The sequence below is a fragment of the Habropoda laboriosa genome, unplaced genomic scaffold (genome assembly GCF_001263275.1).
Source record: "Habropoda laboriosa isolate 0110345459 unplaced genomic scaffold, ASM126327v1 scaffold2, whole genome shotgun sequence".
In the NCBI taxonomy this organism is placed as follows: domain Eukaryota; kingdom Metazoa; phylum Arthropoda; class Insecta; order Hymenoptera; family Apidae; genus Habropoda; species Habropoda laboriosa.
In genome coordinates, this window is record NW_017100190.1 from 213,992 (window position 1) to 239,938 (window position 25,947).

The 25,947-nt window shown below is 35.0% G+C and overlaps 8 protein-coding genes across 8 annotated transcripts; 4 read left to right on the forward strand and 4 right to left on the reverse strand.

Moving 5' to 3' along the window:
* The first annotated feature begins 1,234 nt into the window (after positions 1 to 1,234).
* On the forward strand, positions 1,235 to 5,127 carry LOC108579833 (plasma protease C1 inhibitor). Its single transcript, XM_017943455.1, has 14 exons — positions 1,235 to 1,388; positions 1,556 to 1,710; positions 1,794 to 1,976; positions 2,069 to 2,282; positions 2,349 to 2,566; positions 2,627 to 2,812; positions 2,888 to 3,038; positions 3,105 to 3,299; positions 3,574 to 3,641; positions 3,706 to 3,891; positions 3,971 to 4,399; positions 4,469 to 4,663; positions 4,765 to 4,903; positions 4,994 to 5,127. Exons 1-14 carry the CDS (start codon positions 1,361 to 1,363, stop codon positions 5,125 to 5,127), a joined length of 2,481 nt encoding a protein of 826 aa, XP_017798944.1. The 5' UTR covers positions 1,235 to 1,360.
* Positions 5,128 to 5,379: 252 nt separating this feature from the next.
* LOC108580125 (cytochrome b-c1 complex subunit 9) lies at positions 5,380 to 6,163 on the reverse strand. The gene is made up of 3 exons (XM_017943791.1): positions 6,092 to 6,163; positions 5,859 to 6,020; positions 5,380 to 5,481 (listed from the first exon to the last, which is right to left on the reverse strand). Exons 2-3 carry the CDS (start codon positions 5,991 to 5,993, stop codon positions 5,443 to 5,445), a joined length of 174 nt encoding a protein of 57 aa, XP_017799280.1. The 5' UTR covers positions 5,994 to 6,020; positions 6,092 to 6,163; the 3' UTR covers positions 5,380 to 5,442.
* A 364-nt stretch (positions 6,164 to 6,527) lies between these two features.
* LOC108580069 (TBC1 domain family member 20) lies at positions 6,528 to 8,507 on the forward strand. Its single transcript, XM_017943729.1, is given in 5 exon segments — positions 6,528 to 6,930; positions 7,003 to 7,122; positions 7,316 to 7,559; positions 7,679 to 8,111; positions 8,202 to 8,507. Coding segments are annotated over 5 exon segments (1,374 nt in total). The 5' UTR covers positions 6,528 to 6,659.
* A 927-nt stretch (positions 8,508 to 9,434) lies between these two features.
* LOC108580044 (group XV phospholipase A2-like) lies at positions 9,435 to 11,329 on the reverse strand. The gene is made up of 7 exons (XM_017943705.1): positions 11,227 to 11,329; positions 11,003 to 11,145; positions 10,696 to 10,930; positions 10,377 to 10,604; positions 10,135 to 10,306; positions 9,907 to 10,029; positions 9,435 to 9,825 (listed from the first exon to the last, which is right to left on the reverse strand). The coding sequence occupies exons 1-7, from the start codon at positions 11,327 to 11,329 to the stop codon at positions 9,603 to 9,605; spliced, it is 1,227 nt and encodes a 408-aa protein (XP_017799194.1). The 3' UTR covers positions 9,435 to 9,602.
* Positions 11,330 to 12,691: 1,362 nt separating this feature from the next.
* LOC108580096 (von Willebrand factor A domain-containing protein 9) lies at positions 12,692 to 14,578 on the forward strand. Its single transcript, XM_017943761.1, has 6 exons — positions 12,692 to 12,868; positions 12,955 to 13,279; positions 13,368 to 13,579; positions 13,647 to 13,901; positions 13,963 to 14,292; positions 14,351 to 14,578. The coding sequence occupies exons 1-6, from the start codon at positions 12,692 to 12,694 to the stop codon at positions 14,576 to 14,578; spliced, it is 1,527 nt and encodes a 508-aa protein (XP_017799250.1).
* Positions 14,579 to 14,755: 177 nt separating this feature from the next.
* Positions 14,756 to 15,547, reverse strand: LOC108579834 (pyroglutamyl-peptidase 1). The gene is made up of 2 exons (XM_017943456.1): positions 15,226 to 15,547; positions 14,756 to 15,151 (listed from the first exon to the last, which is right to left on the reverse strand). Exons 1-2 carry the CDS (start codon positions 15,445 to 15,447, stop codon positions 14,756 to 14,758), a joined length of 618 nt encoding a protein of 205 aa, XP_017798945.1. The 5' UTR covers positions 15,448 to 15,547.
* An 885-nt stretch (positions 15,548 to 16,432) lies between these two features.
* On the forward strand, positions 16,433 to 18,990 carry LOC108579994. The gene is made up of 5 exons (XM_017943644.1): positions 16,433 to 17,009; positions 17,094 to 17,407; positions 17,479 to 17,703; positions 17,791 to 18,057; positions 18,145 to 18,990. Exons 1-5 carry the CDS (start codon positions 16,544 to 16,546, stop codon positions 18,430 to 18,432), a joined length of 1,560 nt encoding a protein of 519 aa, XP_017799133.1. The 5' UTR covers positions 16,433 to 16,543; the 3' UTR covers positions 18,433 to 18,990.
* Positions 18,991 to 20,406: 1,416 nt separating this feature from the next.
* Positions 20,407 to 21,254, reverse strand: LOC108580086 (bis(5'-nucleosyl)-tetraphosphatase [asymmetrical]). Its single transcript, XM_017943751.1, has 2 exons — positions 20,928 to 21,254; positions 20,407 to 20,723 (listed from the first exon to the last, which is right to left on the reverse strand). The coding sequence occupies exons 1-2, from the start codon at positions 21,034 to 21,036 to the stop codon at positions 20,407 to 20,409; spliced, it is 426 nt and encodes a 141-aa protein (XP_017799240.1). The 5' UTR covers positions 21,037 to 21,254.
* Positions 21,255 to 25,947: the final 4,693 nt, after the last annotated feature.

Sequence of the window (25,947 nt, forward strand, 5' to 3'; positions counted from 1 at the left end):
TTCGCGAACCGTTTTGACAGGTGTTAAAAGTACCGGTAACTCGAAATCCGAACAATAAACGTGAATACGTTTCGGAGTGTCAGGTATGAGGGAAAACTCGAACCGTTGGGGGGGGGGGGGGTTCTCCCGAACCTACCCTCCCTCTTCGGCAAAATATAGATATAAAGCTAGGGGTAGGAATATTTCGGTCAGTTGTACCAGGAAAAAGGAGACGGTACTGCGTTCGGTATTCACGCAGAGACGACTATATAGTAGAAGGAAAAATGTATCGGTGGTTGACGATCTGTTTAGCGGCGAGTGGTTGGTGCGAAGCTATGGTTGCATCGATCAGAAATGACGAGGAGAATAGCAACGAGCATTCGACGGTGGCTAGAGCGAACCAAGCAACGGCTAGCCAATATTTTTATCCAATTTATTCGAACTACGATAACAACAGATACCCAGTTCAAAGAGGATACGAGGGTTACCTTGTTCCGGCGGACCTATCTTGGCCGCAAACGACAGACTCTTACCCGGTTACCGAAATCGTCACGAGTTTGCTTCCACTTTCCGGTGAAATTCTCTTTTACGGAGTTCGTACCGGAGCTGCTTATCTCTTACACTTTATTTTCGTGATTTTCTTAGGCGGTGCTTTTACCACTATCATTTGCACGTTTACGTCAATCTGTACGATCGACTTCCTAGGAATCGGTGTTGTAAAGAATCAGGTAACGGTACCCTCCTCTCCCTCGGAAGGGAGCGAACGTTTGCAATCGAGTTGACGAAGAATTTCGTTTCGCAGGTAAAAGAGCAGGTAGCGGAATTAGCACGAGGCTATGTATCTACCGAGGCCGTGAACGCAGCTACCCTTTTTGTCTCGAAGGCTCTCGAGAAATATGCAGCGATGCAGGAAAACGCGAAACGGAAAGAAGCGTAGAGGGCACCGGACGAGACCCTTCCATCGATATATGTACTCTTGATCTTGATGTATTTCTTTTCGAACGAATTGTTGAAATTGGAAAAAGAAAATGTTGCGAATGTTTGTTAACGAGGAAATAAAAATTGCAACGAAACGTATTCGTAAATCGTTTGTCTGATTTGGCGTGATTCCCAGAAAAGGATCGGTAGTTCGTATGAGTCACCGAGCAAAGTTTACAGCGGTCGCCGCGCCGGCCGGGTTCACGTGGTTGTTTTTCGTCACGGTACCGGCTGGATGCACGGACCGGTTCCGAGTCTCGCGAGCGTATCTATTTACCTTCAGTGCTGTTGGATGAGATCAGCGAACGGTGCGACGAAGTCAGTTAAATCGCGTGTGGAACCTGAATACGAGTAGCTCGCCGCCTCGTCGCATCGCTGCTCTCTCCTCCTTTTCTTCGGAGCCATGAAGCACCACACCGCTGGAATACTTGGTGAGAAATTCGTTTTTCTTGTTCAGCGTGAAAATTCGGATCGTCGAACGATTGTCCTGAGCGACAACAGCTACATGCACGTCACCTTGACATTTTCGAATCGTTGGTTGAAGGACGTCTCGGTATTCATCTTTACCAGAGTATTAACCATGTTAACCGTGTTTCAGGCTACCTATTCATCGCGATTGTCTACATCGGGATTCTGACCACGAAACAATGTAAATCCGAGGCAACTCGACTCCTGTCCCGCGATAACGACGAAGATGATTTTGTACCTTATCAAGGAGAACGTTTCAGCGTTTTCGACTGGTCCCTGTTCAAGGTAACGAGCATGAAATTTTCATTACACTCGTGTCTATAAGTGTGCATTTTTTTCATTCTGACGGTATTCGGGGATTCGCGTAGGCTACGAGCAAGCAATACTCGGGAAATGTGCTGCTATCCCCGATATCCTTGAAAATCGCGCTGGTACTTTTATACGAGGGAGCCCAGGATAAAACTGGTTACGAACTGGCTAGAACATTGCAGCTACCTGCAACCCCAGCCGCTACTCGAGACAGATTTTCCACTATTTTACGATCGTTCAAGGTAATCATCTTTCGTAGCCGCGGGAGATCGCGTAGAATATTTTTTCCCCAAAAGAATCCATGTACAGCGTAGCCTATGTATGCGTAACACAGACTAGGTCGGCATCGTACAATGTGAACATTGGGACGCGAATTTACATTGACTCGAATATCACGATCAGACAACGATACGAGGCCATTGTGAAAACTTTTTACAACACCGATGTGATCTCTGCAAATTTATCCGACGCGAAGCCACTCGTGAAAGAGATCAACAGTTGGGTCAGCAACATTACCGATGCTAATATCGATCGAATGATAGAGGATGGTAAGGATCGAACGTGAAAATTCTCTCTCTTCTTTTTCTCAACGAACGAATTTCTCTGTTTTGCAGAAAACAGCGTGAAAGATTCTTTGATGGTGATCCTGAACGCGTTTTTCTTCAAAGGATCGTGGCTCCGCAAGTACTTTGCTCCGAAAGATACACGGATTGAGAAATTTCATACGAGCGACAACCGAACTGTGGACGTACCTTTTATGCACACAGTCGGTCGATTCTACTACTCTGAATCTTCCGAGTTGAATGCGAAAATTTTACGGATCCCGTACCATGTACGCTCTCTTTCTCTACCTTTCCGCTCCGTTCGTTTCTCTTATTTCAGCCTATTTTAGGGGAACAAATTCGCCATGTACTTGCTGTTGCCAGACACGTTGGATGGAATCGAGAGACTCGTTAACGAAGTTAGTCCCTATCTGCTAACGAAATATGTCTGGTTGATGCAAGATTTGTCTATCGACGTTTCTATCCCAAAGTTTAAATTCGAGTTCACCAGCCACTTGGAATCCATTCTGCGCGAGGTATTACTTTCTTCTCCTTTTCTCTACGTTTATACGTTACATACATATTATTTTCCGCCATTCCACTGTTCTCAGCTTGGTATTCGTGACATTTTCGACGACACTGCAACATTAACCGGCATCGCTCTCTCCAAACGAATTTCCAAACATCTTAAAGTTTCGGACGTTGTGCAAAAGGCTGGAATCGAAGTGAACGAGAATGGAACTACGGCTTATGTAGCCACCGGTAAAGTTTCTCTCTTTGCTCGCGATTAAATTGCAACCCAAGTCTATCTTCTTCTCTGTTTTTCAGAAATTGAAATCGGGAATAAAATTGAGGACGAAACGTTCCACGCGACTCGTCCGTTCGTATTTTACATCGAGGACGAATCCACAGGAACGGTCATCTACGTGGGCAAGATGATGAATCCTCTGGATACAACCGCCAGTACAGTCAGTCCGAAGGAACCGTTTGCGTCCAAATTTAATCCAGGAACACCAAACGCAGGTTCATCTATTCTGTTCGATCTTCGTAACGATAGAACCTCGGGATAACTGCTTATGGACTAAATTTCATTCTAACACAGCCTAAAGTCTCCCTTTCTCTCTCCGCACTTATTCTACGCATATTCTGTACATCTAGGAATAGAAGCTTCCTCTGTTACGCGTTTTTCAATCTTACGCTCGTTTCTCCTTCTATCGGCAACATGGTTATGCGGTTTTGTCGGTGTTTTTACATTTGTTAAAGTCTACGGTAGAGAAATAAGTTTAAGCATTTTTAGACCCGATGTTGCAAGCGGGCTTGAACGTGGACGATCGAAACAATCTCTTCAACGTATTCTTTTCACAAGTAAGACAAACATCGAACGTATACACAGAGTGGAGAGTACAAGCTAATTCATTTCGCATCGTAGGTTCTGGGCAAAGAATACCCGGATGGAAATTTAGTATCGTCACCTGCGAGCGTTAAAGCAGCTTTGACGATGCTAATGGAAGGAGCAAACGGTAATACGAAATCGGAACTTGTTTCAGCGTTAAGATTACCGGAAAACGAGTCACGCAGAAGGGAAATTATGAAAAATATTCTCGCATCGTTAAAGGTAGCCCGCGACCAATCAATATCCAAGCCTTTTTCTTATCTAAATAAATCGATAAACTTTCGTGTTTGTGAACTTTCAGAAAAAAGATAACGGTACGGAAATTGATTTGTCCGTTCGATTATGGATAGATAAAAATCTACCCGTGCTGAATAGTTATAAGGATATCGTACAAACACATTATCAAGCAGACATAGAAAATGTAAACTTCATGGAATCGCAAAATACAGCGCGTCTTATAAACGAATGGGTCTCTCGGGCAGCACACAATGCGATCTCTTCGCCTTCGTTGATAAACGACGTTAAATCCGACACGCGTCTCATTTCGACCTCGGTCATTTATTTCAAAGGGCGCTGGTTAAAATCATTTGACAAAAGGAGAACGAAATTACGGTGCTTCCATACTCCTACAGGGAAATGCACAAACACCTATTTGATGACGCATCAATCTACGTATCGATATGCTTACATATCCTCTATTGAAGCACACGCTTTAGAAATTCCGTACTCGGTAAGAAGTAAACGGTCTTAAGTTACCTGAATAAATGAAACTACTTAATCACGTTGATAACTCTTTCAGGATGGTAAAACATCGATGTTGGCACTGATGCCGGACACCAGAGAAAAAGATCCGTACCTTAGAATATTATCAGAGGATTTAACTACCCTTCCAATTTCGACGATCTTGGCAAACTTGAAAATGAGAGATATTATGATCCATGTTCCCAAGTTTAGCATTGAAAACAATCTTAATTTAATACCTGCGTTACACCGCGTAAGTTCTACCACTTGGCAATTTCCTTTTACATTGCAAATTAAATGTTTCTACTACTAGAAGGTACTAAACTAACGTTAAAATCAATCTTATTGTTGCAGTTGGGTATCCAAAATATATTTCAAGATAATACGAATTTCACTAAAATGGTATCCGGTGGTTCGATTCGCGTAACCAGTATTTTACAAAACGTTAAAATAGAAGTAGACGAAGAAGGGACGCTAGCTGCGGCCGTTACAGGTATTTTAAACAAAATACGTTTCTTTCTATCCGAACAATCTGCACACGTATATATTGTACTTTACGTTGTTTATGAAAATACTGTTGCAGAAATTGGATACCAACTCCTTTCGTTGTGGAGTAACGAAGTTAAATTGGACCGACCGTTCCTCTTTATGATCCTCGATTGCGAAAGAAATACGACTTTATTTTCCGGTCGCTTTCTCCAACCGATTGAACAGTGACAACTTCGATAATGCTATACAATTTATGCTATACAATTAAACAGTTGCTTCCTTTTTTTTTTTTTTTTTTTTTTTTTTTTTTTACTTTTCAATGAAAACTTTCCTAGTTTTCTTATAAGCAATACATACTACAGAAAAACTAAGTAAACCAATAGTATAGAAGATGATAATAAACAAATAAAATATCCAAACAGTATTTAAATGTTATATTCATAGATAGCATAATTCATGTCATGTTTAACAGACTGTTCTCTTTATTTGTACCTATTTAATATACACATACACATCTAACCCAGCACATTTGACATTCTTCCTTTATTGTTCATATTTGTGTTTAATATCTTTCCACAGTTTCTGAAACAACAAAGTTATGGATCTTGTTATTTTTAAAAGGTTCGTCATCTTTTTTCGAAAAAGTTAGTTCCTATGTTATGCAATACTGTTTACCATGCCGTTAAAACTTTACATAATTTACAAAGAGTAACCTAACCTAACCTAACCTAACCTAACCAATACTTATATACTGCTTGCATTTTTTCGACAAAATTTACAACTTTACGGAAATATGTTATTGGATTCTTTGGTAAAAATATTAAATGAAATAATACGTTTGAATTATATGTATACGGAATTTAGTATGGAATGAAAGACAATTAGATTGAACCCTATTTTTTCAATAAACTATATTGTCAAACGAATGAAATAATTCCTTCGTTAATATTCATACATACCCCTTTATTCACGTTTTCAAATATTTGGTCTGAAATTAAATCGAACGACCGCTCGAAGAAAAAGCTGCCTACCAAAATGGCCACGGCAAATGTCGAAGATCTTTTGAAAATCCAATTATACAGAGCATTAGCCATTGTTCCGACTGAAATCTGACTGTCTTCCTAGTAAAAATAGTTAATCTCAAAACATAAATCCCTGACGTTATTCGTCGATCGAAATGAACGTTACTTACTGCTGCGAACTGCGACACAACGATCAAATATGAGAATGAACCTTACATCATATTACTTTGTAAAGAAGAAAGCGTTACTACTTGGCGCATAGTGAAAATACTTCTGCTTGACAACGACATCTATGATTATACGAAAATAGCTCCTGTACCACATATTTGTAAGTTTACGATACATTATAAATGAAATATTATGCATAGTTGAACATATATGAACATAGTTTTCAAGAAGCAAAGATACAAGTCGAAAAGAGATGATTTTTAAATATTTTTCGAGAAACAACGATCGGTAATGGAATATAACGAAATACCTACTTTTGGTAATGTAGTTCGCATTGCAAGTACATTAAAGAATCGCATGAAGCAGCACGAGGGAAAACAAGAGAAACGATGAGCCACGTCAACGTCCGCTCAATTTCGACTAATAAGCAACCTCTCTCACGAGACCGTGACGGTGATCAATGTGTGTCATTCTTGACAGATTGTCGTCGTTCTGTCAGAAGTTCCGGCAATTTTTTATAAATTTTTCGTATTATGAAACATTTGGAGAAATTGTTGGTATGATTTCGTTATGTCAAATAACATGGAGCCCGAAGAGGACGAAATACCTTTGGATTCCAGTGTCCCAGAAACATTCGAGGAAATGTCAGTTCCTATTGAAAAACATAACCTGAAAGTTAGACGAAGAAATGTTAGCGAAACGGTGAATTTCGTGTCGGAAGAAGATAAAATCTCGGACTCTGAAAGTGCCATACCTATCGTAAGAATGTCTGATTCTACGAAGGCATGGTATGATAACGATATACCACGAATACCTGACATCGCGGACTTTAGTTCGTCAGGTAAACAAAACGGTGTGTTAAATCGAAATGAAGACGGTAGTAGTTTACTAGAACATAATTTTGGTGATGCAGAAACATTGACGAATAAAGAACGGATGAAAATAAGCGTTATTCGAGGAAGCGTTGTTAATCCGAATCTGACATTAGGAGAACTTAAATTACTGGGTTGCAGCAGTGAGGGTCTTGTTCATGGTACTTTATCAATATGATAATATGTTATTATCAACAAGGAACCTCTACATGGACAATATAATGTAATTTGTCTACAATTTCACCAACAATTACATTGTACAAGCTTACTTGAGATAATGAAACAATAGGTTCCTTATTGAAAATAATTTTATACCTTGTAATTAAATCCTGAAATCATAAAGATGATCTGTAGATGATATACGGAGTGTTCTGTGGCCAAAACTATTGAGACTCTCGGAGGAAAGTAGTTTTTCTGTAAATGGATTAGAAACTATACACAATCGCATACCAAATGAGGTCTATCAACAAATATTAAAGGATGTTGCACGCAGTGGTAGTCATATTTCTCAAAATGCTACACAACGTGAGATAGATCACTTTCACGAAGAGTTGACACAATTAATGTGTTGGGTTCTTCACAAACATTCTACGTTAAAGTTAGTATTACATATGCATTTTATGTACAAAAAAACATCCTTATCCTGTTATTGTCATGAAAATATTTCGTTTAGACACGTATATGTAGATAGTACAAAATAAAATAATACGTACTTAGTTATTACCAGGGTTATAATGATATAGCAGCAACTGTTCTTCTTGTCATGGGCTTAGAAAGAGGTTTACGTGTGCTTGAAGGTATTTCTTTAGAATTCCTTGAAAGATTTATGGAGAAAACAATGGAAAAAGTGAACCAAGAATTATTTTAAATATTTTCACTTTTGGAAATATTTATATACAAATTACCTACTGAATCTGTTTTCTGCTATAGCGTTGAATTATTTCCGCATTTTGCATTGGCTGAGTACACAACATGGTATGCGCACAAATATGCGGAAAATAGAAAACTTTTACACAGATTATTCGATTATTTCCTTGGTAGTCCTCCACTGATGCCTCTTTATTTAAGTACTGTGATCGTAGCACATAGAGCAACAGAAATTTTTAATACTGCACCAGATATGGGTCCTACACATAAAGTTTTATGTACTGTGAGTAAAATTACAGTCTGATGGTGTAAATAAAATAGAACTATAACCCAATCCCGTTCATTTTACGTACAAAATTATTTTTCTTTATAGTTGCCGCATGATTTGCCTTTTGAAACGCTTCTGATCGAAGCGAAAAATTTATATCGTAAATATCCTCCCGAATCTATAAGTAACGATGTTAGAGAATACGATCGAAAACGAAAATTTAAAGAACAGGAATGGAAAGCAAAGGCGGAAGCGAGTCGTCAAGAAAGGGAAAAACAACGTCAGCTTAGAATTGTACAATCAACACCGAGAATACCCTATCGTATTAGAAGTTACAAAACGATCACAATGGTAACAATTTTGGCGCTGGGATTGTATGCCTTTCTAAGATCTTCATCTGGTCTTAACTGACATTAAACGAACTTAATCTATTTGTATAATAGATTCATTTCTGTGTCCTTGACGCAAAATTTCATTTTACTCCTATACCATTAGCTTGGTAAATTGTTGGGCACATGAACGTGCGTGTAAATGATCCAATATTGTAAAATATATGGGATATCAACGATCGTTGGTAATCTTACTAAACGGCGATTAACAACGGAATTTGTTTCTGAATGTGTTACAAGGAGTATCTTGAGCATTCCTGTGCTGCCTTTATGCTGTGTTCTTTAAAATCAACATGAAATTTTCACGAATACATATTTACAATGTCAGAAGTGTAAGCAAAAATTTAGGGGTGAAGAGGGAAAAGATGAAGAGTATATGCGTTTGTGAAAAAAATATTTCTGCAACATGTATATTTTGAAACATTAAAAAATTTTTAAACGTAAAAGATACATTTGTTGCTTAGATCGCCATTGCGTCTTTATAATCTGTGATGTACGTATGCGTGTATTTAATCAAATTTGCAAACAAAAATCAATTTACTATAACAGCAAAATAACGATTATTAATAAAAGAAACCGTAATTTTTCAATTTTATTTATTCCTGCTCTTATACCTTTAATTATATTTCTTTGTCGCATAACCTTTATCGAAATTTTATTACGATAAACCTATCCTAATATACACTGAAATTATATGATAAATAGAAACTACATAGAATAAATTTTGTACCTGAGATATTAAAATGGGAAAAATATGCTAGTAGATTTTTAATACATTACACACACACACAAAACTACGAAGAGTGAAAATATTTTCTTTTTGTTAACCATTCGTGCGCATTAACTATAATAAGTAAAACATACATGTACAAAAAATAAAAGAAGGAATACGAAACGTCTGAATATACATATATGTATACAAAATTAGTATAAATATTTGTTTGTGTCTGTCTAGTTGTAGTCAATTAAAAATAGCACTTTGTAGTATTACTTGATTACTAATGTCAAAATTTACTTAATATAAAACATAATAACAATGGTATTTAAATACATAATATCCGTAGACTAGTGTTTCTAATTATAATGTCCTTAGCTGTACATGCTCGTCGTGATAATCTTATTGCACCTTTAAAACGGTTCTAATGTAACTTAAGATATTAGTATTTCTCAGGATATCCATATGATTTACACCAGGGAAGGCTTGAGAATAAACTTTCCGTTTTTGCTTACCCTGCCAATTTTTACAACCCTCTAAACTTCTTAAATTTACAGTACCATCACCATCACCAGGAATTAATTGGGGAGTTCCTTGTATTGATATACCAGGTTTATAATATAACCTAGAAACAATTTTTATGTAAACATTTAAAAAGCTATGTAACTTATTATTAAACGAAGATGTTAGAACATTGTTAATATACCTTTGCACTGTATCTATACCATTCCCATATAAACAGTGTACCTCAACTCCTGGAGCAGTAAAATCTAATTGATATTTTTCATTGTCCTTTCTAAATTCCCAAGCATTTGGAACACCTATATCTCTGCAAAATTCAGTAAATTACATTACTTGTGTCATGAGTAAATTAATAAAATATTATTATCAATGATCAGACTACAGATGGACTGTTGTACATGTTATATCATACATTAGATAGTCTTGCATTGTAGACAATGTGTAGTTTTTTTCTTGTGATTGTATCAATACTTCATTTTCTTTCCAAAATAATCTTGATGGTAATAACCACCCTAAACTAGGACTACTTATCTGTTGATCTTTGAGAATATTTTGACGTAAAACGTATGAACCTAAGTCATCTCCTATAATTGCAAAATAATTATTAATATACATTTTTACTTGTATAATGCATGTATTGTCTATACCTCATACCAATTGCAAATACTTTAAGAGCTTTAACTGAGCCACCCCAAACGGCTGAGAGAGTAATTAAACAATTGATATATTTGTCTTTCCACTTTTGTGACTGACGTTGCAAAAATATAAGCGACATTGGTCCACCCATACTGTGAGCTAATAATGTCACAGGAACTTGCTTATTCGTGTCATAAGTTTCTTCAACTAACTCCTTTAATTTTTTGAAAAATTCTTCATTCTCATCTGAAAACAAGGTATTCTACAGCACAATGAGATTAACAGAAAATTTCCTGTGATTATAGATATAATACAAATTCTAATAATAAATACATACTAGGTCCTTTCCTAAAATCATAAGGTGCACCACGTATAGAGTAATTTCTAACATATCCAAGTTCATTAACTAGCATGTTACCAATATCCTTAAAGTAGGCTCCAGGAGAAGCTTTACTTGGATCTAGATATTCAACGACAAATGGATCACCCCAACTTGGTATACGTATATTAACACCATTTTGATTTCTTGTTGTTCTTGTAACATTATCATATATTAACTTCATATTATCAATCTAAAACAACATTTTTACTACATAATCTACTTATTGTATATTATAAAAAACATAAAGCAATATAATAGTTACCCAGCAATCTATGATAACTGGTACAAGTAATTCCAAATTTAACCAGATATTAAAATATTCTGTAGAAACCTTTTCACAAAAATAATGTACAACCGCTGTTTTATTGAGTTTTGCTTCAACTTGACTACCCCCATCCCCTGGAACTTTCAGTGTAATAATTGTGTAAATTTTCATATTCAAAGTAACACATCACGAAATTACTCAATACAATGAAAAATAATTACCAAATATAACAGGAGACAGTTGATTATTTCTAAAACGCCACGATTTCACAGATAAAGTGCAAAACAAAGTAACTATTGTACTGATGATAAAACACAAACGCATTTTATACTAAATGACTTTGTTGTTTAAATCAATTTCATTGAAATTGTATACCTGAAATTATATTTTATAATTAACCTCAGAATTTAGAATAGTCGTTGAAATAATAAAGAGCACGTGTAGAAAATAAATCGAACAGATTGCGTAAAATATTTGTTCTTGCGATCTTAGCAGTGCGCAAGCAGCTGATGACACACACACACACACACATTTAAAAGTGAACAGTTGGGAAACTGTTCGCAAGTTACAAGACATAATGCTATTAATACTTTTATAAAATTAATATCGCAAAACAAGCTTATCAAATGTTCGATAAATAATTACTCACTTTATGATAACGGCAAAGTAAAATAACGAAATAAATAATACACAATGAATATATGTGCATACTTTCTTGTTGTACATACGCTATAGAAATATATGTAGTCATACAAGTAGAATACAATTTTTTATTCGTCTGTTATAAAAAAGATTCTATAACAACAATCATCATCATTATTATTTTGTATTTTCCTTTATCGTTTACTACTATTATCGATAATTTTGTTATTTAGTACAATTTTTTTCTTATCTTTTCGATGTTTCATTATCATCTTCAACATTATCGTTATTGTTTCTTGAATTTTAACTTAGAATCAGATTTTTATATTGTTACTGTTCTCCTTACTTAATTTTCTACCAGTGTCTTGCTTCTTCTTGTTCTTACTTTCCTTAGCCTTTTTTTCTATTTAACTTTTTCCTTTTCCCTCTTCGATTTGTAATATACAATATATACATATGTAAGTAAGTACATACTATGTGTACAATATATATGTATATGGGTTTATATCCATAAATAAATAAAGAAATAAATAAGAGTAAGCTATAATAAAATTGTAATCATAATACACGAATTGTCGGTTTATTTCGCAACATTGTCATTAAACATGCGTTTCAGGAAAAATTACGTACACACGTGTAACGAATTTTTCTACGATACCATCGTTAATGTGGCGATAAATTTTGATCATTGTTTTCTATTTAAAAGTAATAACTGAATAATTTCATAGTTAATTCTCATAAAGAAATAATGAATCAGATTGTACTGTACGTAAAAAACTGATTAATAATTGTGTTTAAAAAGGCATAAATAAATGAAATAATACAAAATCGAAATTAGTAGCAATATATTAATTTATGAACATATGTACACAAATGTTTACGAACCAACACATGTTTTGCATAAAAGTAAACAACGTGCCTAACCTACAATTTTCAAATGATTAGAATGACCATATATTTTACCTGACTAACATCCGGAGAAATCTGAAAAAAAATTGTGTCAATGTAAACAGAATTTTTATTTTTATACATCGTAATATAAAAATGCCAACAGTTATAGCATTAGATGTGTCTCTATCAATGAGACGCCCAGTATTAGTAAGCGGATCGAACGAAAATAATCAAAGCGAACAATTGACAAGACATCAGTTAGCTGTACATGGAATAAATGCATTATTACATTATTTACAAGTGAATTCAAAATTGGAATTTGTAGCTTTAGTAAGCGTTTTTGAAACAGCAGTGAACATTATGTTATTACATTAGTTTCAATTAAACAGCCTATTTTTTTTATTTTTTTATTTTAGGTTGTCTTTTCATCATTGTATGAAGTTATTTGTCCATTTACTCGTGATTATGATAGTATACGTTCAAAATTACAAAATATTGAGGAATGTGACAAGACTTGTATTGAAACAGCTCTTCATGGTGTTAATAATGTTATCATGGCAGAATGGGGTAATACTACAGCTTGTCAAGTAGTCCTAGTAACTGATGGGAATCCTGGTGTAGGACCAATGTCTTTAGGTGACTCTTTGAATTCCTTAAATCTAACAAGAGATGTAAATCCATTTCCATTACCTTTTCCTTATCCAGGAAAATTAAGTGTTGTATGTATTGCATCACAACAAGGTATGTTAAAAGTGAGCATATTCATCATTGAGCATATAATATTTTGTTATTTCTTAATACATTTATGAATTTTAATGTTTTCAATCAGATATCGGTTTACATATTGGTTTACCACTTTACCAACGATTAGTTGAGCTTGCTGGTGGTGATAGCGTAGTACTAGTCCCTGAAGCACCACTCTCAAAACATTCAGTCACAGCCTGTTTTCAAAAATTAGCAGAAACTAATTATGTCTCCTTTCAAGGATATTTGAAATGTGGAAATTTAGGTTCTCGTATTCTTCTATCACCTGCACCCATGGTAAATAACAAGGTGCAAAAGAAATAATAAGTTAATTCAGATTTAAAATAAAATAACATTATTTTAGCCATACACTAAGAAGACAGATTTTGAATTAGTATCTGGTTTGATAATATCAAAAACTGTAGAAATTTGTGGATTTATATCAGTAGCAGATGTCGGTAGTCCTAGCGCTATATCTAGGCATTTAGTGCTGCCATTAGCTACAGAAAAGACTCCAAGTATGCAAGGAATAGCTTTGGAAGAAGATTCAGATACAGATGAGAATGGAGATGAAGGGAAAATACCATCGTTTTGTGTGTTATTACATGGTGCTTTAAAGGTAATACATCAATGAATTTATAATCTTTCCATTTTCCTAAAAAGGTAAATGTTTGTTACAGGTTGAGAACATGGTAGCTCTCTGTTTGTTAAATAACGAATGGTATGGTTTTATATACTCATGGGCAGATACAAAGAAAAAATCAAATTTGATGTTAACAGTGCTAGAACCGGGGCTAGATGTTGTGCCTTGGTTAGGTAACTTTAGTAATTTGGGTCCAATTGATGCAGCTAAAGGTGCTGCTGTTAATTTTCCAGTTAGACCAAATGAAAAAAGAAGTTACACTCAAAATGCACCATCTTGGATTCGCCAAGTTGGATTACAATCTGATATTCAGAAAATTTTGAGACATGCAAGAAAATTGCCCGAAAAGACGCAGAACTTTTATAAGGTAAGACAGTAATGCGCAGAATGTTGAATCTTCTTATAACATTTGTATTCTTGTGCAGGAGGTGAATCGGTTGCGTAGAGCTGCTGCATCAATGGGATTTGTAGAACTTTTGGAAGGATTGGCATGCATTTTGGAACGGGAATGCACATTGTTACCTCCAAATTTAAACCCTGACTGTACAATTCAAATGGGTCATGTAGCTTCTATGATAAGAAAACCCGAATTTCTAGAACTTAGGTATAATATACCACCAGCACGTACTAGATTTCAACATGGAGGATCATAGATGAGGCAACAGCATGTTTGTGATATACATATAAGTGTATTTACATAATGTGGCAATAATTTCTATACGTTAAAAATAGGTTTGATATTTTAAATAATCACGAATTTGTATTAACAATAGACTTTACACACTATGTAAAAATATCATTTAAACGATAAATTTAAAATTTTGAAAAATTTAGTGCTCGTTCTCTTTCATATCCTTAATTATACAACGTAAAATATCATATAACCCCCTGGCAGATTGTAAACTTGAATACTGATCGAAATCAGGAACATGAACAAACAATGTTTTCTCAGGTGCAACCTGTAGAGATTTATAATATATATATTCGCACAAATATCTACCTGCATTGTTTGAAATGCAAGCATTACACTTTGTTTTGCTTGAATGATCATTAATTATATTACAAACTTTTCTAACATTAATTTTAGTTTCTAAAATCTTTGGTTCAATGTTATTCTCATCTGGACATTTATCACATACATCCAGTTTTAGGTAACCATTGTTATGAGCGCAAGATTCTATAGTTAAACATTGCGCCTTGTGAGATACACCCACATGTAGAACTACCTGAAGAAAAAAGAATGTCATTGGTCATATTTAAAAGATCAGAATGTGTAATTTCATTACGAATTAAAATTTACTGTAGGTTTGTACTCTTCCCAAAGTTTAGGTATATGCATAGTTACATCTTCATACGAGACTGGAATCTCCTTCACGATCACTTTAATACCGTTCATCTCTTTGGAATTTGCGCATAGTTCATTCAATTCTTTTACCGCCTCCCAACTAGCATTAATAATATGATTGTTAAATGGGCCAAACCCAGTTACTAAAGCTGTAATATACTTTTCGTTGTTTTCCATTATTACATTTGATTATTTTACTAAACGAAATAGGAACGTTTCTCCGCATCGATAAAAATGTTTCGTTCACATATAGATCCGTGTACTAACATCACGACGTACTTACATATTGGATTACATACTTGATATTTGCTTAAGATTTTTCAGTATAGAAAGGAAAATATTCATTTATTTGCTTAACGGGAATATATAGTTGGTGTGTGTACATTCACTTACTTTTTTAATTTCGTTTTATTCTGATTTTATACAGTTTTAAAAATACATACAAATAACAATAGTTCTAAAAAATATTTGATATTTGTACAGTTACGTGTATGCATCTAAAATGTAATTTCTTATTTCAATGAGTGAAACGCTATCTATGTAGTTTGCATCTTACCAATGATGCACGAGAGAGGATCAGTTAGGGAAAATGGCTGACGATGCATTAGGTCATGTTTTGATAATTTTACTTCTTTGATTACGATAGTTGAGAAAGAAGTGTGTTTGTTATGTTTAAAAATATGATTTCGATCATGTTGTGAAATACGTATTCTGGTGAAGATTGAGGATATCTGTCGGTGCACGTGTCTAGATTGATAAATAAAATCTTGTCAAAACTTGTCTAGACGTGTTTGAAGTAGCTGCCATTAGGAAATACTCATTATGAACGTTTGAACAAATTTTTTAATAGCCTTTGTGAAAAGTACAGGATTTTTATATTGCTGGTAAATATGTATATACCATTTAAATTTACATTCAAAACAAACGAGGTTTGTCTTTGTAGACGATGAACTTCCGTTTCTCGTTGAACATTGTCCATTAGAATCTAGGCAATTAACTTACGATGTCGTTTGATTAAAAAGGAGAAAGAAACAAAAGAAAATTGTTTACGGAAAATTAACAGTTATTTAGCAAAAGTTTTCTATCCGATTGATTTTTAAAGTAGTATGCTTTGTTATAGATAATCAGAACTTCCTACTGATTGGCAAATTTATGTGATATAATAAGATGATAATAAGTTGTACAATGCGAAAGTATTTATAATATTTGCATAGAAGGAAAATAAAAATGAAATACTTTTGAGGCAAGAAGATGCCTGTCAATCCATTTAATAATGGGACAGCATTTCGCTAGTCTCAGAGAATTTTTTAGAATGGATAGTGAAAGGCAGTCGTTGGAGGCATGTACTAATGTTATTCAACCAGCACAATTAGAAGTGATGTTACAATTAGAAAATTTACACGATAATGAAAATAATGGAAATGTACCTGCATTGAATTTAAATTTAATTCTTCACGAAGAATGCAAAGCAGATGGGAATTTGGACAACGATCATTTAAGTTTAGACCTAGATAATCATAATTCTAGATTTGAAACTTTGTACAGTCAACCAGTTGAGACTCAAGAGTCAAAAGAAATTTGTAGTAATGGAAACATTACTAATGAGTTATGTTTCAAACAACAGAAAGCATGTTGTAGTAGTTCAGGGGATAGTAATACTAGCAGTAAGTCGGAAGATAGTCCTATAAATCCTCCTTTAAGAAGATCTTCTAAAACTTTATCATTTGTAAAGCGAAAAGGTAATAAATATATATTTTACGTCCACTTTGTGCTTGTAAGGTTTCTGCGCTATAACAACACTGTATGAATTTTAATGTTTTTAGGTAAACAACGTAGCAAAGATCAAAGTCAAATGTGTACACATGTTTTATCTTCAAAAAAGAAACGAAGCAGTTGGGTATTAAAATTTAACTGTGCTAAGAACAAAAGTTCCAAAAGTTCAGATATTATTCCTGGTCAAGGAAATAATAGTTCAGATTGTGTGTGTATTGGTCATAGAAGAACCGAAGAACACCCGATGGGAGCTGGTGTTATATTTAATAGCCGATCTGCTCCACAAAGTCCAGTGCTTGGACCACTTCCACCCAGTCCTGTGATTGATCTTTCAAGATTCAATCCAGAGGAATTTCCGATGGAAGTATGTGTTATTGTTGCATTTTTTATATATTTGTGTAAAATCCGAACGAGTCTTGAAAATATTTATTACAGGATTGCGATGAACGAGCTCGTTTGCAACGTGCACGAGAAATGGAAGAGGGGGTTGAACCTCCTCCCGGTTACAAGCCTAATTATCCTTCAGGTATTCAAGTACATCCAAATGGGATAACGGTGGACAGTCTAGCAGCCTTGTTCCAAGCGCACAGCGTTCTCACAGCGTTATCACAAATCGATTTTACATTAATTCCGAGTATTGGAAGGCCAGCACATACGCAGGTACCTTTATTTGAGGAATTTCTATGTGAAAATGGTAAACAATTGGCTATATATCTGAGACTGTAAACTAACATTTTTTGTTTATAGGTTGATTATGTTCATTGCCTTGTGCCAGATCTTAAATCGATTACAGCCTGTTCTTTTTATTGGGGAAAAATCGATAGATATGAAGCTGAACGTTTATTAGAGGGCAAACAAGAGGGTACGTTTCTGTTGCGTGATTCAGCCCAAGAGGAGTTCATTTTTTCTGTTAGTTTCCGAAAATATGGACGATCTTTGCATGCTCGAATCGAACAATGGAATCATAAGTTTAGTTTCGATGCGCACGATCCGGGAGTATATGCCTCAGAAACGGTATGGAATAGAATTATTTTTCATTAAAGATGGAAGATAAAAAGTATGTTGTATTGAAGTTTAAGATTTGGTACGTGCTTTTTTCAGGTATGCGGTTTAATCGAGCATTACAAAGATCCATCTTGTTCTATGTTCTTTGAGCCTATGCTTACAATACCATTGCATCGAAATTTTGCTTTCCCTTTACAACATATATGTCGAGGGGTAATCACTACACGAACGACGTACGACGGTATAAATAAGTTGCAATTGCCAAAGACACTTAAAAGTTATCTGAAGGAATATCATTACAAGCAAAGAGTACGGGTTAGGCGATTAGATACTGAAAATGATTTACAATCATATGGAAGATCCATATCATATTTACCTTTATGAATTTCTATATTCACATTCAGTAGAGATTGACACGCATTACTTTATTGATTTTGCATTCACATCTACGACTTTATTGAAGTCATATGTGGCATACGTATAGTAGCGGAGTGGAGTATTGATACGTATGAAAAGCGTAACTAATTTTTTGGAAAAAGTTACGAAATTTGGGAAGTAATATTCCCCCCTTTTTTCTCTCTTTTTTCTTTCCGAACACTATCCGTCCTTTATTTTCTTCACGTTCACTTTACTCAAATGTCAGTGATTTGCGGGGTTATAATGATATTTCTTTGGTAAGTATCGACGATTGCAAAAAACATCTATTTGAAACCACTACTCCCTTATACGCATATGTTACACCGTTGTTAGAGAATAAACTTCTTTCGACATTTCTGTTAAGAAAAGGACCGCGATATTAGCAAATAAACCGATACGTATTCTACATGAAATGGAATAATAGCTTTCTACAGTTTTCCACTTTATCGTCGTTTCTTACATTTTTGCATCTCAAGTACACAAATATGTTGATTAAAAACAGAGGTAACATGTAAATACACAAAAATAGCAGCTTGAAATACATAACATATTATAAGTTTTATGTATTTCAGCGATTAAATTTTCTTATCGCGTTTCTCAAAACTTATTTGCAATTTAATTCAATCGATATTCACTCGAAATACAATTTAGTTTATATATTTTTAGTTATATTTAAAAGAACGTTTAGATATCTAAATACCAATGTACCATGGTACTTTGTATTATCGGATCATACTTGTTGAATTGAAATTTTTGAAAAGCCCGATTCTCTTGTTGTGCCTACTTACAACATGAAGTGTCAGACCTATCAGAAACCTGTCTGTCTTCGTGTTTATCGTTATTAAATATAAAAAAAGAAAAAAAAACAAGTTTCCTGTGTGTATGTAATTATGTTTGACCTTGACTGAGTAATGGTTTTATTATAAAATATATTAAGTTCTGGAAATGTCAGTTTCCTATACAATAATTTAAGCGCAATATAATATTAAGTACAGAATGAATGATTTCTTAGTTGTTCATGTAATAATTTTTTTTATACAAATAAAGATCAAGTATTTGTTAGCCAAATGTTTAACATTTAATCATATGACACAACGCATGTACGTATAATTTCGGAGGAGGGATATTAATTTATTAAGTCGAATTAATCCATTTGCATCCTTGGATATCTGAAAATATTGTTGGTTTTATTGTTAGTCTCTGTTACAATAAATTTAGTTAATTACAACAGTATTTCTTTTGGATGTAAAGTGTACTGCATAATCGGCAGTACTACTTTGCAATTAAACAGAAAGAAGGAGAAGAACAGCGTAACGAGAAATACATCTGTATTTAATATAGGAATAACATCTTGATTTCAAAATATTGCGTTTTATAAATGGTATTGGTTGATGTTGTTAAAATGCGCAATACTACTGGGCATGATAACATTCACCAAGCAAATCTTAATTGTTACGTAGTATTTCAAAAAGGATACTAACAAAGTTTCTTTCCCATTTTTCAACCATGTACAACTCCGTAACAAGCATATATCTAAAATACCAATATTTCACAAAAGAAAATAACCTCTGCAGTGTATCAATCATATTTGTAAATACTTGTGAAGATTTTAAGTCGAAATAACGAGGTTACGTTACTACACTTATCGATCTTTACCGAATTCCTAGGCTAACGCAAACGCACAGTGGTACGCGATGGTAAAATGGCGTACGATGCCATTTCATATAGAACCACTGCCGTTGTGCGTTTGTGTTAGTGGAAAGTTTTGGTAAGATTCGACGAGACTGACTGTGAAAATGTACAACGCATTGTAGGTTATCTACCAACTTCGAAACGATAACCAACTTCGAAATTTCCTCCTAAAAGAGATATTTTACGAACTGTGTACGTTTTAAAAGGTAATAATTTATCAACAATACAAGAATATCTAGAAACAACGTATTAGGAGAGATTTTTCGATATATAACTGTCAAACTTTTTCAAGACGTTCTGCAGATTTTGGTGTTTTGCCAGAGAACAAGCTTTGTCAAGCGGAAGCCACTTAAATGCTTGATGCTCGTGCGACAACTGAACAGGCTTATCACTGTTCAATAGTTCTGCTAACCAGTAAATGACAATTTTTGGTTTCCCATTCACTATGTAGTTTAATTCTTCTCTCGCATCTTCGATGATCTTTAGATCAGTAGCGAACAAACCCGCTTCCTCTTCAGTTTCGCGCAGCGCGGTTTCTATGTCCGATTCACCGGGATCGACGTGACCTGCGAATGAAACGTAGAAAAATATCGAAATGATTGTTTCGTGTATTTCACGATACGTTTGCTCATTCTGAAACGAAAGAGATATCGTGTTGTTTGCATGTATGTAGTATTTCAAGTATGTGTATAGGGAAGTTTTAGCTGTTTCTATAGAAGGTTAGGTTCCATAGAACTACAAATAAATATACGAACGATTACATTACAAACCTTTCGGGGGTGTCCAATGATGCTCGCCGTAAGATGTTTGCATTAAAAGGTATTCGATCATTCCTTGAATACGACGAAATATAACAAAACCGCAAGCGCGAGTTGTCATTATTAGGTTTTCAGAGAAATCGTTATTGTGACGTTACCCGGCTGTCTGGACTGCGAGGCTTGTAGCCTGAGTAGTTGAGAAAGAGACGTGACATGCGAAAACAGAATTATAATCTCATTCGACTAGCCGAATGGAAATCTTCCCAATGTTTATGATTTCGAAGTTGGTAGATAATCTACAATGCGTCATAGATTGACAGTATTGATTCTTATCGAAGCCCTACGCTAATAACAGACGCACAGCGGCGGAGGTTCTATTTATGTAAAATAGCTTGGTACTTACGCATCGTAGACCTATTCATTACGCAGTTGCTGCAGACGAACCTTGTATTTAAATACTTATATACATGTCCCTAGGACTTAATTTCTTAATTTCGCATTTAATTAACAATTGCATGCAGTGGATTGGTTAGAAATTGTTTATAATTTTTATTGAAAATTGAAAAATTAATGTTCTTTCTGTGTGAATTCCAGATGAAAGTTTCAGGCCACCACAGGAATGAAGGAAAGGACTTGACCATCAGGAAAAATGAAAAAAATGCAATTATTTATTGAAAAATAACTGTACAAAATGTATTTTACAAAAGGTTACAATTTACCAATATTGTTTTACAGCATTTTAGAGTCTGTTCATTTCTCCCTTATACACCGTACCCAATTCCTTTTGTAAAACATTCATTCTTTAAATAATATTTCATTACAATATCAAATAAGAGCACTCTCAGCCTTCCTGACGTGGGCACAAACATGCGTTAGGTGTTCATGTGTAAGTCTATAGCCTCGTTTGTGGTTCTATTTGAGTGATTTATGTAGAATTTTTTAGTTAATTTGTGTGATTAATTTTTGTGTAATTCTTATTGGAAGATGGTAATGTACCATCAGTAGTCATGCATACCACGAAGGATAACTCGTGGAGGTATTTACCAATAGAGCAATGAGTAAGACAAGGAAAGGAATACGGGTAGACAAGGATAACACTAGATAAACTAGTTAGACAAGGAAAAAAATAAGGATAGATAAGGATAGTACCAGATAAATGAGTTAGAAAAGGAAAGGTATAGGGTTAAACAAGGACAGAAAGCCATCTCGCGTTTAGTGACACAAACTACGATTTTTTAATAGGAACACAGAATATCAACAGAGGTATTAGACAAGGAACGCAATTTTGTGCGAGAAGGATAGATAGAAAACGTTTCCTATTGGCTGGCGGGCACCTATTCTTCCACGGACTAAATCAAGTCGGCCGGGGAGAAATCATTAATAACTCAATAATTACGATAATTTTGTGAACTTTTAGAATTGAAGAATGAAGTGTAGACCTTCAGCAACTTTCACACATAGTTTTTAATGCACTAAACCCTTTTGATAATGAATTATTAACAATTTCAGTACGTGATGTTGGGAACGATACCGCGTACCGTCAAGTACCTTCACAGTTTTTCAATAATTTCGTAGCTTTCTGCTAAATTCTCGTGCAACTAACTATATGCAACTGAAAGGCAACTCTCTTGTCTACATTTTCATATAATTTTTATTAACATATCCCTCATGGTTTGATAGTTATTTAACATTCTTTGGGTGAGTATTACACCCGTCGCATTCAATCGTAACGCATTTTCGTTATTTCAATAGACATGAGTGATTAATTATGCACTTTGAAGCATATAGAATGCAGAATGGACTTTTATTTATATTCTTCGATAATTTTGGTAGCCGTGAGTGACGTGGTTTATTAGATATTAGCAATTGTTCAGAACATTCGACTATACTCCCCGAGTACGATTAATAGGGGACTCTCTGGTATAATGTTTAATTACTCTTAAACTGAACCTCATATGTTAATAAAAATTACACGAGAATATTGCCAAAGGAGTTACCTACCAGACGCATATAGAAAGTTGCACGAGAGTTTAGTAGAAATCTATGAAATTATTGAAAAACCGTAAACGTATGCGGTATCGTTCCCGACATCACGTAATAAAATTGTTAATAACTAATTATCAAAAGAGTTTAATGCATTAAAATCAACAGGAGAAACTAGCTAAAGGAACAGCCTTTCGAACGCATACATAAAAGTGTACAAATTATTCGTGCAAAGTTAGAAAATTAATGAAAAACAAGAAGGATATACGGTATCCCCAACCTAATTTGCCGACAACACCTACTACAATATTTAATAACTAATTATCAAAAGGGTTTATTGCATTGAAATCTATCTGTGAAAGTTGCTGAAGGTCCATAATTTATTCTTCAATTCTAAAAGTTCACAAAATTGTCCCTCGTTGCTATTGCTATCCTCGTCATCCTTATTATATTTAATTAATACTTGTAATCAATTTTTAATCGCTTTAACATTATTAATAATGTAGACAGTGAAATACACTTTCTGGCTTATTTTCAAACACCTCAATTGTAGGTAGAATAATTAGTGTTTCTTGTTAAAGAACAATTTAGAATTATACGGAAGTCTTAAATAAAAATGCCTAATGCTTTAACTTAATAAAACAATTTAATTTTTTAATTTCACGTTCAAGTGCCTGAAATATCCAAGTTCTCATCATTGTACTGTTATCGATCGTGACTGGTATTATATCGTTGCACTATTATTAGCGGTAGGAATTGAAATGATAAACATTTGGCATTTGTGTTTTGAAATAACGAAAGAGGGAAAATTTCGAATCTTAGGATGAATCGGAATGGTTTCAGCCACACAGATTTGCGTTTCGGGATCGATGGGTGTATCGACGATACAGTAACAATGTGCACGCAGAATTTTTTCTTGGACGCTAACTTTCCGGATTTACTTCCTCACCGATATCGATAGTTTTTAGTGCGCTGGAAAATCAGTGATTTTGGACGACGTCGGTATTTCAGATTTTAGGGAAAAATAAGTCCCTAGAATGATACGCGAGTGCGATGGCTGCCGCTTCGATCACCCAGGCTTGGTCGTCGAGACCGGCAGCAGAGTGACATTGCTCTGTCGCTGCCACGATTCGCATTATGTCCAAGCTTGGATTATCCGTTCGTCGATACATACTTACGTACGATCTAGGGTGGTGCAGGTTGAAAACATGTTTCTCTTTTGCTAATGTTAACGCGTTAAATAGATAAAAACGAGCAGTATCGTATAAATAGGAATGCAATTTGAAAATATTCTTTTTATACATATATAATTTTCGTAAGAAATGAAGGTTTCTCATGATAATAGGAACGTCCCGAGCGAAGATTATCGACTCAGTTGAGACGAAGTTGCTGTTGCATGCGTATAATTTCGAAAGGAATCTGAATTGAGAAAGAATGTGTGTTACCATTTTATTATAAATGTTTCTGCTACATTTTGTTGGCTAGATACCGATCACCAGAAAACACTTAGCAAAGCTGTATGTACGTACCTATCTACAAACTGTCACGTGTATGATGGGCGCGCGCGCGCGTGTGTGTGTGTGTGAGAGAGAGAGAGAGAGAGAGAGAGAGAGAGAGAGAGAGAGAGAAATGTGTGCGTGCAGGGCGAAGTAATGCAGCTGGATGGATGACGAACCGGATTCGGTAATAATTCCTTTCTCCTTCTATTGTTTTTCACTACTTACATAATAGAAAAATCACAAAAGCTTGCCACCGGTGCGAGCAAAGTTTTATGTTCGAATCGTTGGTGTGTCATCCGTTCAGCTTTTGGATCTTACGAAGCAAGCGAGTGGCGAACGAACGAACGAACGAACGAACGAACGAACGAACGAACGAGCGAACGAACGAACGAACGAACGAACGAACGAACGAACGAACGAACGAACGAGCGAGCGAGCGAGCGAGCGAGTGAACGAACGAATGGATGTGTATTTATATCGTTTTAGTGTAGTGGAGAGTCGTTTTCTCGCCTACTTGCATTTTACAGGGATATACCATTAACGCTATCGAAGGATCTTACTCTGTAACATTAAGTAATCGCTATGGTAAAGAGATACATTTTCTACAGTATCGTGTCTTTTCTTTTTGTGTAACAGCGACCGCACAGGGAATTATACACAGTGCTGTTTTGTTCAATCATCACACAATCTTCCTTTTCCTCCGTTGTGTTTCTTTTTCAAAGAGAAAGGAAGGAAGAGAATTATCGGTATCGGTTAGAACAACGAACGAAACGTTGCCGAAGGGGAAAGATATCGATGGTGTTACACTTAAACGCTATACGCATATATGTAATATAGTCGATGGTAGGTGGAAAAGTTTGTTTACGTTTGTTACGTCGGTCGTTACCGAAAGCATGCGCGAACAACGAATATTTCATCGAATCGAAATCGAAATCGAAGGTTCTGCTCGACGTTTTGGAGGCACGTTCGTGTTTAACGCGTGTTAGAAACGTGAAAAAATCATTCGAGTTTTGTATTTATTTCAATAAATTAGTCATTGCCCGTTGCGTAACGTAGTCGATTAATCTTAGGCAAATATAAAAAGATCGCGATACTACTACTACTTCTTCTTCTTCTTCTTCTTCTTCTTCTTCTTCTTCTTCTTCTTCTTCTTCTTCTTCTTCGTCTTCTTCGTCTTCTTCTTCTTTTCTTCTTCTTTCGTTTTTCCCTTTTCCTCCGTTTCTTATTCGCGCGAGGCTTGATTTATTTGATTAATTTAGTACCTTCGTATATTATATTACGTATATACACCAAGTCTCTCTAGTCGCCTCTACATTTACAATAATTCCTAATTTAAGTTCATTCAACCGCGAATACATCTGCGAATAAAAGGTTAAATAGCGTAATAGTGTATAGCCAATTACAATACTTAAATATAACCTTACATGGTATCCTTCGTAGAAATAACAGATCTCGTTATCGACGATGTCGTGCGCGCGCGTGCATATTTCCTAGGTATATCCCGGAATTGTCTTGGAGCGAAGTACATATCTATAATATACTTGCAGATT